The sequence below is a fragment of the Opisthorchis viverrini genome (genome assembly GCF_000715545.1).
Source record: "Opisthorchis viverrini unplaced genomic scaffold opera_v5_2, whole genome shotgun sequence".
Classification (NCBI taxonomy): Eukaryota; Metazoa; Platyhelminthes; class Trematoda; order Opisthorchiida; family Opisthorchiidae; genus Opisthorchis; species Opisthorchis viverrini.
The window spans coordinates 4,291,563-4,306,168 of NW_008751658.1; the positions used below are offsets into that span (position 1 = coordinate 4,291,563).

Genomic DNA, 14,606 nt, shown 5'->3' on the forward strand with positions numbered 1-14,606 from the left:
CTTTTCCGTGCACGGCTTTGTAACTCGGAGGTCAGATATGCGACGCGTATCAGCACTCTCCTTACCAGCGTACGCAGGACGCAGATGAACGCGCCTGAACAAGCTGGCTTGCTTACGCTTGTGCGATGTGAAAGTTGGAGGACACTGCCAAGGACTTTGGGCACAGTAAATTAAATATATTACAAAAGGTCTAAAGAATTAAACTGTTGTAACTACTGCGGATATTGTTGCCAAGCAGACCTAGTGAGTTCCCCAGAAAGTCCGCTGTGAGATTCGCTCTGCTCCCGATTGTGTCTCCTAGTCAAGTATTCGATATTTCCCCACCTCTAAGTATTTACCACCAGCTTTTTCTTAATCAGAACCATTAAACTGAAGCTCAAGCTCACTTTCTGTTCGCTGCTCTAAGTACCCAGTTCAAAATTAAACACTCGGTGCGCTTTCTGATTTTCGGTGGAACTCTGTGGATCAACAACCAGTGCACAAAGTGAATTGCTAATTGGCAGCGATAATAATTTCAGTGCTGATGAATGACTTATTCCCTACGTTTTGAACCATAGAGAATAGATTGCATGTTTTAATTCACTATTGGAATTGTTGAATCTAGCTGAACGTCCTTCGGTCCAACCACATCACAGTAAGCATGAAAGACAAACCCCAGATGTGTTTTCACATTGGTAGAAAAAAGCTTGGCATTCGAAGATAACGACAATAAAATTTATCGAACTCCTCTTGACGTCTGGCCGAACAAGTTTAAGTTGCTCCACTTGTTTCATTTCTCTACCTTAATCTTTCTAGCGGAGACAACTGAGGCGGAAGAGTTCCTGAAAAAGTTTACAAGCCCTCATCAAGCACTCATTCGGATGCGGGGATTGCCGTATGCCACTACTGTGCAACAGGTTGTAAGTAGCAGTTTAGTTGGTCATGCAATTGTTTTAAATATGCAGCAGCAAACAGTCTGCTACACTTTTCTTAATTCCCTTAGAAATCGTTCGAATTCACTAAATGACGCCTTGATCCGTAAATCTTTTGTTGCACTGGTCAACTGCTTGTACCTTGTACACGCACTCTTTGATGTGAATCAAGAGGACGACGATTATTCGGGTAATACTGTCTGCGCAAGTTCGTTCATTTTCTAGCGATTAAATGGTATTTTATGTACCATCACTCAGCCAGATAGCGTCCTTACTGCAATCAAAAAGCCCCAACTTTGGGGACAAAAAAATAGACAGTATCGAAGGCTGTAAGAGGAGGATATGGTTTGAAGAATCGAAACTTCGGATTGATTTGTCTCATTCGTCACTGGATGTCACTCGAAAGGATATGGGTTTAGTATTCTGTAATTTTAACTGATCCTAAATCGGTTGGCCTGATAACGTACGGGATCTTTCTGACCCGGATGCAGTGGCCTCTGCAAGGGGTTCGCATTAGCAGGTCGCACTGTGTGTCAACGGGTAGCAGAAGGCAAGGACAAACGATTGATGAACCACACTTTATATGAGCACTCCTGCCTGAGACCTACGTTGCTCTTTGAGAAGTCCTGATTTCGACCCTCTTTCTTCAGTTAGTGGAGAGTGGTCAGATACTTCTTCTTCAGTTATACTGGAACCCCGTGCTGCTGCAGAGTAAATCTCTCGTGTTTTCCGAAGAAACACTCCAGCGCTATCTCGACTTACGTAGCACTCACGTTGAGAGAACTTGCAGGCCAATCCTTATTCGTCATTGTTTATTTTTGAAATTTCTGTTCGATCGTTTTCGGGGAACAGGCTTGGCTCGAAAGAACCAAATTAGTTTGCAAATGACTGTATATTCGCTAATTTCGTGCAATTTGGTTTCAAGTAGAACATAAGGTTGACGGAAACCCGGGGACTGCGCCTACCTGATGAGCCCCAAGAAGGGTGAAACCGGTCGTAGGCTGCCGATGGATTTTCAGCAACCTTATGAGTAGTACATTACAAACTGTATTTGGTTACCAGTTCCAACATTTCGGCAGTATGAGGACCTGTTTGGCTTGGAGACCACGTTCTTCTACTTGTTCTATATATTTTATGCGTGTTACCTTTTCAGCAAACTCGTGTTGCTTCAGGTAAGCAGTGGTTTGTACGCCAGTGACGGAAACTGGAACAGGTGGTTATTTCAACAGTATCGGTGCCTGGTTTACACATGTTCTACAACCAAGCGGTGGGGCAATGCAAAAATTGTCGGGGACAAGTGAAATTGTGTTTAATATAGGCTGAGGATCGTTTCTTGGTGGAGCGGACTGTGCATGTTTTCTTCCGCTATCTCTTAAGTTCGCATGTTGGCCGGGTTGAAGCAAGCTTTCCCAAATACATATATATTCCATTTTCATCTTTTTTTCCTTAGCATTTCAGTGATTTATTGCTTTCACTGTACGTCCATCACATCTTAACATTGAAAGGAAGTGGTCATCCCATTTTGACGTATTTCCTTCTTTACATCGCATAACAGTATTTTTGTGTGTTCCGGCTATTCTTGCCTAGGTGTCGTAAAGTATGTACGGGCAAGATGCATTCCATCCTGGAGAGGTGGTTTGTGACGTGCTCCGTCCCGAGTAGAATTCACTGAATGGATCTAACAGAGCCGGTCACGTGACGTTTCCCACTTGCCACCTCAACGCCACACGATCAACTACCACACTACTTTTCTGGTCTTCTACTGAATCTCGAAAAAAGTTAGGAATCATGAATCAAATGTGTGAAATTTTTTCTGTCGAATTTACCGTATGAGTTCCTCCAATAATCAAGTTTTTTTCACGCATGTATTACGCGCTACTACCGTAAGGGTCCACATGGCCAAAAACTGACCACAGAGATTAGCACTTACTATCAAATGGCTTGCTACCAAGCATACTTGAGGAACTTAACTCAGGTTAAACGGATTGGTCCATTGGTACAATAAGTAAGCAAATTGTGTGACTTTCACTGTGGACCAAATGTTGATGTAGTCAACAACCGAGAGGTATCAGGATCAGTCATCAAAGAATGGATAGAGAGTTGGAAAGTACGAAGTCACCTTACCCATACCACAAACTAGAAGACATCATTTGATGGACTGAAACTGCCGATATGTCGCTTAAAGCGCATCCAAACTAGCTTGGATAAATATATCATCACTGATGACGGCTCAACTCACTATGTGCTCCAGTATAAAAACAAAAGCTTGAGATTCTCGGCTGAGAGGTTTGACCCTTTTTTTAGACTGCACCTCGCCAAGCGGTGACATAGAAACCTAATTCCATGACACTTTACTGCAGCCATAACAAACTTGCTTTTCAAAAAGATAAAATGATTTCATTCATTTTGCTACAAAGAGAAATCAGGTGGGTGGTAACAAATTCGTCAGTTCCGTTGCTACAGCTAAACATGGGTTTGCGTGGTCTGCTGAAAGGTACAATGTCTTCCAGTTAATGGGGATTAACTTCATATTTTGTTTTGAATGTTTCCATGAGCGATCCCTATGTCCGTCACGAAGTTGTTTTAACTTGTTGGAACGTGGCACTTGGCAATCAAGTGGATTATAGTGGAGGGCACCTAATGAACATACGCAGAGTATTTTCTATCTGGTCAGTCGTGGATAGAGGTCCGGTGAACTGACTGTTGAACATCCAGTTTTGAATTTGTGATATGCGTGTCACGCTGCCACCTCAAAAACTTGGGCTATTCCGCTAATCTTACGCCAACCACCTCCAAATTGCAGCCAGGTTTTTGAATCAGAGGCTTTGGTTGAAGACCTTAATAGATGTGCCGTATATACTGAGGCAGCCTTGCAGCATTCTAGCTCAACGAAAACTTGGAATATATGATAAAATGTGCCCGAATGCCACATAAGACGCTTCTGGTTTCATCGGCTTTATTGCATAGTGTGGTGTAAGCGAAGACACCAGATTGCTTACGTCTTCTACCCTTGTTCATTGTTACCTCAACTTCTGTTCTACCAGTTCACAACTCTTCTGTAGATGAAACCTCTAGGCATGTCACTTAGGCGCCAAAGAAAGTAAGTAAGAAATGCCGCTTCGAGTATGGTATTCAGTCCTCACTTTTCCATCTTTATCACAATCCTTCTAGATGACTTACGGACACTTAAGACACTTTATCAATGGGCATTTGCTGCATTCTCAAAGACCTAATACAAGGTCTAATTACAGTAAATGAACTAACCACACCTGTACCATCCAGACGCTACCGACTATTAACGCCAGATTATTCTGCAGCTGCCACAGCGGATCGCACTGCTTTCGACGGTTCTTAGTTCGGAAGCGTAGGATTTCTTGGATATCCTTAAACAGCCGAATTTATGCTACCTGACAGTTCACTCATATAAAAGGTGGAAATGATGATTCCTTTTGATAATGTTAGCTCATACACCAACCAATTATAGCCTCAAAACTTTCTGTCGAGAACAAACCACTCCATTTTCCATCATGAGGTGTTCAGGTATAGTTGTACTGGTCGGAGACTGCAACGGACATGTAATGCACCTTAGTTCGGCAAAGACAAGTCTTGAGAGAAAGTGTAGTTCATACGCCAAAAACGTAACGTTCATAGTATCTTTTGCAACTGCACTGACCACCAGTTGTTTTAGCTCAGGTTCCTGTCCGGTGTAAATTTACTCAAAGTTGTTCGGCACACCTAAGAATCCAATTCACCGTTTGGCAGTAGGAAAGCTTTGCGATACACAAGTTAAAGAAGCATACTTAGGCCCCTTGAGCAAGGCTCTACAAGTAATATCGTCGCAGTAACCTGATTTTTGACGGAACAAAATCATTAAGACTGTGCAGGGCAGCCAACACTGGCGACGGAGTCATCGATAACAGATCATGACATGGCTATGAAAAATGAAGGCCTCTACAATCGAGCTGGGTGTTGCAGAATCTCCGCACATTCCTGGTTCCCCTTTTGATCTTCTTTCTGTCTGTATCTGGTTAGAAACCCTATAGAATATGGCTTTTAATCGGTCCCGTTAAACTTGTCACTTTTTAGCTGAACTGTCTAGCTGACGTTTGTCTTCTGTTGCTCCGGGGTTTTGTTAGATGAGGTTCGCAAAGGATGTTGGGTCCATCTCACTTTTTTATACGATATGGTTCTCAGCCATTTTTATCATGTCGGTTTTTCTTCCTTCAAGTTCCTTGGTTCAGCACCTAATGTCGACGACTATGATGATTCCTCTACAATCATAGTGACATTTCAGTTAAGTTTTGTTATTTGTAGTTCCTCATCTTGCAATTCACAATACACGGATCCATCCTCCAGCATTTTTATACTTTAGGCTTTTCATCACTCCTAAATGCTAACTGCATTCTATGCAGAAAATTTAATAAGGATATGAAAAAAGGTGTTTGGTGCATAAGTTTAGGAATATAGATTAAAATTTGTACTTATAAGCGAGGATCTGTGACTTTGGTGAGCCGAATAAGCTTTACTCGGATGAAGAAACACTGAACAATGGATATAAAAATGAATACACTGATTTGTAATGCACATCCCACTAGAATAGTTACTACTATCTGATGCGTCGTCTCACCAGTTGTTTCGGGTTGCTGGCGGAACATTTTCTCACAGAGGTCTCTGACTTTATCAGAAAATATGTTGACAGAACGTTTCTGTCGTAAGAAATGCCGGACACTTTTTGAATCAAAGTTCAACTGCGTTATTTTCCCTAATCAGTTGGAATTCTTTAGCAACACCGATTGTGCGGTACAGTTTGGAGAAGAAGGTGTCCTCTTCGTCAATCGACGGAACGGCCGAGCGACCGGGGATGCGTTTGTGATATTTGAGAGTCAGGCGATCGGCGAGAAGGCATTGCGAAATCATTGGCAGCATATTGGAAATCGTTACATTGAACTCTTTAAATCGACACCGGCGGAAGTGAATCAGGTGAGTGTTTTGGAGCAGGTGAAAAGTTCACCTCTTGTTTGTTAGGAATAAGACAACTTGGACTCGCTCTTGAGGGTCCCAGAATGAATGCGGCCGAAAAAGTTGTTTGTTCACTTAACCTGACGTGCAAAATCTTTGGGACTTATTCTTTGTAATGTTCAACTCTCATGCATGTTTTAGTTTGTCATTCGATTCCGCATATTTGCGGGAAATACCCTCAAATTGGCTTTATCACTGCAACTAGCTCGAATAATATGTTCCAAAAGCGATAATCAACAACACAAGGATTCAAACAGTATCATGACGTACTGATAAGACTACATTTAGACAAGCACCCGTTGTCGTGCCCTCGCCATCCCGCAGAACTACTGCAGTGTTTTCACACAGCTGAAAGACACCGTGATAGACTGTCATCCTTTTTCAACGACTATTCAAATCTATTCAAATTAACCGGGCTTATGCACAAGGGGACTGTGAGAAAACATATGTTGTGCAATCCGAAATGAAGCTGTGGTAGTACCATCGTACAGCACAGAATGGGTGCACCATGTATTTATTGGTGAGTCAGCCTGACAACTGAACTCCCATCAGCGATAGTGCGTGCTTGCTGTTTTACTACCTCTCCTGCCACCAATCAGTAGTGAATGCACTCTGAAACGTCTGCTGAACTGGGACAGAAACACAACGGACCATGAATGTAAGCAGTCTGGGTTTAATAAGTCAGCGAAATGGGTACTCAGGCAAACAAACAAGAGGAAACAAAAGTGGGAACCATACGTAACCGATGGAAAGTCACAAAATAGGTAAAGACTGAGGAAGCTGATGAACGGGTGCCATGCACATGATGTGGGGGTGAGGATTACTCATCCTTCAAAGGAATGATGAGTGTAGGGACGGAACTAACAGAAGGTGGACAGATGATACCGATGCCGATGACATTATAGATAGCTTCATGGGATGCTCTGTAACGTTGAAGTGAGAGAGAAAGTCGATGGTCCGTTGCGAGAGGCTCAGTGGCCCAAGTTATTTCGTCAGCCATGGCGCAGTTTATGTGACGCAAACGATGTAAATCTCCGTCGACCTTTTCCTACGCAACAAGCAGCAGTTTGATAACTAGCGAAGGTGGTTTGAGATTATTCCTCCCATTTAATATCACCTGTTTAGATAAGAAACAGTCAAGTAACCACGCAACAGAATAACAGTTTAAGAACAGTAAAAATCTTGTGGTCTTGTGGTAATGTGGATGACAGAAAAAGAGTTTGGGTTACCAGCTCCTTACCGGAACTCTCAGTCCATAAGTTATCCTAAAATATCACTTTTTAACAACTGGTGAACAACTCCCGGTTCACAGGCCCAGCCATATGTTGGCCCGGTTACGCCAACCACAGTGGTCTTCATCTCACTTTCAAATGACCGCTGAGGAACATGCCGATCCACTTGGCCGCTATCATCGTCACTGTGGCTACGCGCGAGCGCCTGAGAAAACCATCCTACTGACGAATTCATTTTTCGATCCGGCTTTGCCAAACTGATCTGTTCACCTAGAAGTAGTGCGAACTAAAAAGAACATCCAAGAATTTCGTGGCGCCTAAACGTAAGCGTGCTTTCTACTTTCACATAGCAGTGATCTTTTACAAGAGGTCACCCATGAACAGAAGATCACACTAACAAAAGCCAGAAAACGGTGAAAGCAAATACAACGGCTGGAAAACAGATCCATTCAAGCCAAATTTGTTCAGCTAAAACATCACATGTCAGCATCACAATTATGAAATTCTACATCATAATTCTATTTTCACTCAAATCCCATTCTGTGTGAAGTTCTATTTGATAACGAGCATACGTCTTTTCTTTGATTATGAGCGATGTGGTTGATTTGGAAACGTGCTTTACTTAGTCATTCGATGCCATTTCGGAGTAACCGGTGCGGTCCTTCCGTTCATACTTGTTGTTTTTTTTGCACCGAAATGGATTACATACATAAAAACTAGAAAACGTATAATTTGTACATGATATCAAGGCCCATACAGCACTATTCCTTATACTTTTATAAGGTCATGAATGCCGTCCTGAATCCGCCATTGGCCTTGCCAAGAAGTTGGAATAAAATCACTGTCGACGTGAAATCTGCGTTGACTGCAGCTGCTCTCGCGGCAGGTGCATTGCCTGGTGTCGTGGGTTCTCCAAATTCGACTGAAAGCTGTTTACCAGGTGACCCTACGATTGCTTCATTGACTCAGCTGAATTTCACAGCACAGCAACCACTGAATCTTGGATACCAACTGCTTGGTTCGCAAGGCTTTTCCGGATCATATGGTCCCTATTCCCAACCGAACGGGCTATTTTTGTCGCCTATCCCTTATCAGCCTATTCCTATACCACCCTTAGACCCGATTTTATACAATATGGAGCTGTTTACTCCATTTGGGAACATGACGGTGAACCAAACTCTGATTCCTGGCTCACAGGTGAGCGCGGACCAACTGACCACAAAATTATCGAGCATTACCGGCGGCATGAACTTTACTTTTGGCTGTCCTTCTCTGGCGAATGTTGTATCCGGTACTATCAACATACCACAACAGCCCTCTGTATTAAACTACAACAATTTGCCTCAGTCCGAACTGTCTACTCTTGGCATGTCGATTGAGCAGCTGGCTCGGTGCTTTGTGCGAATCCGAGGCATGCCGGTGGATGCGGACATAATCGATATCCTGACATTTCTCGAGGACAGTTGGCGACATGTGGCACTTCATGGTGTGCATCAGGTATACAATTCAGCGGTAAGAAATACTTGACGATTGTATTTCACAGAATTCAAAAATTATCTTGCCGTAACAATGAACCAAGAGTATTAGGTAATTTAGACTCACTTAGGACGTAATAAGTTAGGTGAGCCAAGCGTTGTACCGAAAGAATTTCAGAAGGGTAAGCAGACTTGCTAGTGGATAACATAGACTCAACAGAAGTGTGCCTACTGTTTGGTGGGTCCGGGTTTGGAGGATCACCGCATTTAGCTGATTGTTCAACCCAACAAGTGCAACCTTTGGGCAGCATATCGAAACTAAGCTGAAACATTTGTTCCAGTCCTGGTTTTACAGTGAGTTGTTCGCAGAGCTGCTTTGGTCGCAGGTGAAAACATTCGGGTGACATACATCATCCACAAACAAGACAACTATTCTTAGTGAACATTTAGGTGTTTTTGATGCTCGAGTGGTCCTAAGTAGCAAGCCCCGAAACCATAACTTTGTGAATGGTTACAGACAGAGATATATACGCCTTCATGTGATTAGTTGCTCACCTGCAATGACTATTATGCTTATGCATATGGATAATAGACATGCTGGTGTCAAGTCTCATATGAAAGAGTGGTTTCACAGCTTTCACCTTCCTCCGTCAATCAGGGTCAACCAACCGGAGAAGCCATAATCCAGTTCGTTTCGGAAGTCGTCGCGCGCTGGGTTGCGGATCAAAAGAATAACCAACCGTTTATCAAGCGTGGCGTACCGCTATGCACCAGCACCAATGTAGAAGTCAGCCAGTGTACCTCTGAGCATCTGAAACAATTAATCGCCACGGTCGTCAACATGGTGCAAGCAGGAGGCGGTAGCGAAGCCCTCGGACCGTTGCGAACTGCTGCTGTACCAAATTGCTTAACAGGACTGGTTCCCAAAACCAACTGGCCACAGTTCTCCTCACCGAGTAATATTTTTCCGGGCGCTCAAAGTTGGATGAATCTTTCGGCAATGAGTCCAGTTATCTTGCCCAAAGATCTTAGAGCAGCTGGATCAGCACACCATGTTTTGGGAACTGTCCCCAACCAGACGATGGGTAAGTTTAATTTGTACTTTCTCTTCAGTAGATATCTACCAGTCACGTTATCAAAGGAATAAGATGGTATGGATAAACACAACAGAACAGTTCACTGTAGTCAATAAAACAAATATTCGTAACAGAATTTTGTTGCGCGGATACGCACGCAGTCCGAAGCATAACATATGGCTGAGTTATTTCCAGGCTGGTGACGTTATGAAAGGTCGGGGCTAGGGTGCGCATTGATGACAACTTCCAATCTGGACGAAACGATTGGAATCTAATCGTCAGAATTGGTGAACAAACCACGAATTATACTGACAAGTTACCAGAACCCAGAAAGGAAAGATATGGATACGTAGGTGGGGTTTCGAACTAAAAATTTTCCTGTTAAAGGCTTCAACCCTAATTAGTCCTAACAGGTTGGAGACAGGATTTCGGCATATTTCAATGTCGATAACCAATTTGCAGAGAAAGTGGTGACATTCGAGGGTGCTGCTGCAGAGGTTCAACTAGGTGTAAGTTCTGTCCCCAGTCTATCATATTTCGTCACATGAAATGGCAGAAGTGCCCCTTTAAATGGTGTTGTTGTGAAAAATTTAGTTTGGGATTGCAACACGGACCAACAAATTAAAGTATATGAGAATTATACAAATTTTATCCGAAACTAGACAACGGGTAACTATAATTAGGCTACTAGCAAACCCTAATCTGTAATTTTACCTGAGGGATGACAATAACCCTGGTTTTGACTATCTTCAAAATTGAAATCTAATTATTGCATTTGGATCCTGTCCACCAGACTTCGTTTTCGGATGACGGACCTTTTCGGAGAAATCGTCCTGAACTGTTGACGGTTTACACTGCTTCATCGGATTGTCGCTTCTCCTCATATTTGTGGCAACCATCTAATAATGCCGTTGCGTGAATTAATCGTAAAGCGTAGCCATAAGCCAGAGTCTGCAAGTAAGTAGACGTGCGAAATAACACTATTATAGACCAGATGGCTTGGTTTACACGGGTCACTCCAATCTAACGAACGTTAAAACACAAGTCTCCACTCCTCCTACATACCCTAAATCTATTGCTCACACGCGAAGTAAAAACAGGTGGAAACACTTGATATCTGATCAGATATTCAATAAATCATAGTGATCGTTTCTGCTGGATTGATGCGGTAGCTTGTACCGATCGCGTGGTTAATGCTAATGCTTCTCACGTGTTTGACCTGGAAGTTCTTCCGTAAACTGACTAATGTTCTTTCATTCCCCGAGAAAAACGCCGAATCGTGCGACGCAGGTAAGTTGCGGAACGCAGAAAGTGACTAGATAACCATAGAGGACTGTGGATCCATTAGAGTGATGTCGAGACCGTATCGCTTTTAAATCGCTGGATGTGTACTGGTTTTGGTGTCCGCTGTTTCCATACCACGTCTGTAGTCCTTCTAACAAGCTTTAACCCTAATGGTTGATCACTTGACCGTTGATCTGTTCACGTAGCTCGGCAGCTAGCTTGCAAACAGTTCGCCAGCAATCGAGGTGATATCACCACTGCATGCATCGTGTGATTAACTTTCATTTCCACACGATTTAGCGCCACTCATTCCGAACAGAGCAAGTCGGTGGCAGCATCATGAACAATAGCACAGTATAGCCACCGGGAAAACGCCTAGGTGGTCTGTTTAGGTACCTTTCCGTTCAAAGGGAGTTGTGCCTGAAAGGAACCTCTATTCGGAGCCGAGCAGTTACTGTAGTGGTTACTGGCTAATCAATAATTGTCTAAGTAGATTTCTGCTAATTTGAGCTAAGACGCTTTAACTCACCATGACCAGGATGTAAAACTAAGGTTACCTTTGCGAAAAAAGTTAAAACTTGTGTTTGCGTTCATGGACGAAGCGGTAGTGCGTGTTAACTTAACTGTATCATCAATTACTACCAGTGTTCCCACTGAAGAGTACATGAAATTCGTTCATTATTGATCTTTCAGACCCCAATCAGGATGGAGTGCGCCAAGGATGTTCAAACAAAAGTCATCAGTCCAGTCACGACGGACGGTGAAAGACAGACCAGTGTAACGGGCGTGCAAACTCTGTATTCATCCAGTGTAACACCACCGTATTGACACAAATTTTAATTAACCTGTCAGTCTTTCATGGGACGGAATGTGTCAGTGTGGAGTCGGGTTTCCTCATCTGCCTTTTCAAAACCTACATGCACTTCTCCACTTGGCATCCCACGGTTGATACATTCCTTCTGACGACAAACAACAATGGTTTCTTCTGCTTACGCACCATAAGCCTTTTCACATAAACTTTGTGATACATTCCATGATGCACCCCATAAAACAAGCACAAAAAATGACTGAACATATTAATTGCGCTCGTTTTTATCCCGAAGGGTTAGTATGGGACATTGGTCCCCTCCTCATCGGGCTAAGTTCCTAGGTGGTGGGCTAAAAGTACGTCTTCGAAATCTGACCCACCTGGCTAATTACAATTAAGTCACTCACCCGTAGCATTTTTACAGTAATAGCGATTTCCAAAGTATATCCGAATCGGATATACCGGGGAACGGTGGCCCAACAACTGGGCAGCTGCTCATACTAGGACATCCGCAAACGGTTCGCGCGGAGCCAAACTTGACGCTTTACTCAAACCCTTGGCACCGGCGAATATAATTATTCTGTTTCATATCAGATTTACAGACTCACTCACAGTAACACCAGGTTTCGTGCAAACTGTCTTTGCTATCATAAGTACGCCCATGTGTTCAGTGTTCCAACCACTGTTAATGGGCAAACCCGTAATGGATACCTGCCAACTACGGACCACAATCGGTCGTTAAATGTAGCAGATACTGTACACCTTTCTGTCATTTTGCTATCTTTTGTCATCTGCTGTTTCATGTTTCTTTGGGTTATTTAGTTAGACGTCTTCATGATGAGTTAGTCGAGAAGCCATTGACCCGTCAGTTTGGCACCAGGATTCTCCACAGGGGGTAACCGACGGAGCTAAACTTAGCGGGCCTGCCATAACTAACCAGAAATCAACTAGTTTTTCAAGTAGCGTTCGCGTTTCCTAACTTCTAAATAGAATGGCTCCTCTTGGGAAGTAGGGGAGGGGCGAGATGGCTGTGGTTAGGACCCGAATTTACTGACCGTGGCTCCAACCAGACTGTCTCTCGACTTTTCCCGTCTGGGCTTAGGCAACCTGGCAGTACCTCAGCCCTTGTGCTTCCTCCGGATGGCATGGCAGCTAAGCACCGAAAGGGTGCTATAGCTGGAAGATTTCGATTTTCTTTGGGAAGTAGTGGGGCTCCACTGACCAAACTTTCCGGTACCTTTGAAGACCCTGGTGTTGTTGATCGACTTAAGGTGAGGTCCGCGAGACGAGAACAAAGTAGACCCTTTAATAAAGGTTCTAATCCCGATGGCGCTTCCAGGAGGGACCCAAATCGAGGAATTTCAACGGTGGCTGACATAGGTGTCATATTTAACACTCAGAACGTCTTGAAGAATGGTCAAGCTGATTCGACGTAACATGGCTCAGTTGCAACAACCCAGGTATTTCGATGCCGCACACAAATCATGCTTCGTCATGAGCTAAGAAATCCAATTGTAGACAAACGGATCAGATCTCACCCACCTACGCCAGCGGTGCATACTGTTGGATCGGCAGGAGTCTAACCACATGTTCCAAAACGCACGGGCAATCCAGTGAGTAGGCTGATTTAGGCTCGAATGTTCGATCAGTCGCGTTATTTGGCCAATCAAAAAATCGATGCGCATCTACTCTTCGAGCATCCACACTTGAATTTTAGCTGTAAACAGTGGTAACGAACAACTATTTGCCGTGGCTCACTGAAGATAAAGGGTGAATCGCTATACATAAACCAATGCAACCCATAAACTAATTGACAGTCGCAGCTGAACTGTAGATTTGAAGTGCATGAGAGATTTTGTGGGGCCATTCCAACTTCCGAAATAGATTACTCCGAGACGTGTCCTTCTCACAAGTAGGATGGGATGAAATGGGTTCGCACTCCGGTACCCAGTACGCCTCTGATTAACCACATGATAGACCACATAAAACGACTGAACGCTAATATCTTTCAGGTGACTCCCGAATGTAATGATAATCTATTTCGGGGGTGGTCTTATCTGAGTATATTATTCTAGAGTAGAACAAAAGCTATCGGAAAGAAGTAGGCAAACCACGTGACCTTATGCCGATGGGACACACTAGTAATAAGGCTGCTGCTGATGTTTGCGATGTTTTTAAGCGGCTGAATGCACTGCACCAGGCCACCTCATGTTTCAGTTGGTACGATATTCGAGATATCACGATACATGCATAGACGCAATACACTACTTATAAGGGTGCTGAAAACTCTTCGACAGCCCATGAATGACTTCGCCATTCTTAAGGATAACCAAGCACACGCAGGGTTTCCGTCAACTTTTTGTTCTGCACGAAATTCGACAAAAACACTCACTTGCATTGGAATTCGTATTTCAAGAGACGCCTGAGTCCCAGCCGAATCACTAGTTTATGATGATCCTCTTCAGTTGAAGTTGCAGTAACCGTATTTCCTCAGCTTAGTACTCGATCCGAACCTTTCAAACTAGCGTTCACGTCAAGACAACCATCAAAAGTGTACAACAACCAGGTCAAAAACACCTGTACGGCTCTCCGTATATAAAGTATTTGTGGCGACAACATTCTGAAAATTCCGAAGCCTTCTAGATATGCCGTTGGCAACCGCCAGTCGGCGGATACTGGATCATGACTGGCTGTTGGGTCCAGAGCCTGACTTCCTGCTGGGCCGGCAAGCGGCCGTCTTCCGGCTAATCGCGTGCGGGACAGAATTCTCGGCCGTAGCAGCGCCTTACTGTAAGCGATAA

General features: G+C 43.7%; 2 protein-coding genes across 2 annotated transcripts in view; one reads left to right on the forward strand and one right to left on the reverse strand.

Annotated features, from left to right (window-relative positions):
- T265_00251 (hypothetical protein) overlaps positions 1-14,606 on the forward strand; it is a gene marked incomplete at both ends in the record, with an annotated part of 31,749 nt that extends 17,143 nt beyond the window's left edge. Inside the window, 5 exons of the mRNA XM_009163959.1 lie at positions 796-899; positions 5,682-5,891; positions 7,946-8,674; positions 9,296-9,722; positions 14,449-14,606. Coding sequence (XP_009162223.1) covers positions 796-899; positions 5,682-5,891; positions 7,946-8,674; positions 9,296-9,722; positions 14,449-14,606 — 1,628 coding nt within the window. The remainder of the gene's footprint in view (positions 1-795; positions 900-5,681; positions 5,892-7,945; positions 8,675-9,295; positions 9,723-14,448) is intronic.
- Positions 6,751-6,930, reverse strand: T265_00250 (hypothetical protein; the record flags this gene model as incomplete). The annotated part of the gene is made up of 1 exon (XM_009163958.1): positions 6,751-6,930. One exon carries the CDS (start codon positions 6,928-6,930, stop codon positions 6,751-6,753), a length of 180 nt encoding a protein of 59 aa, XP_009162222.1.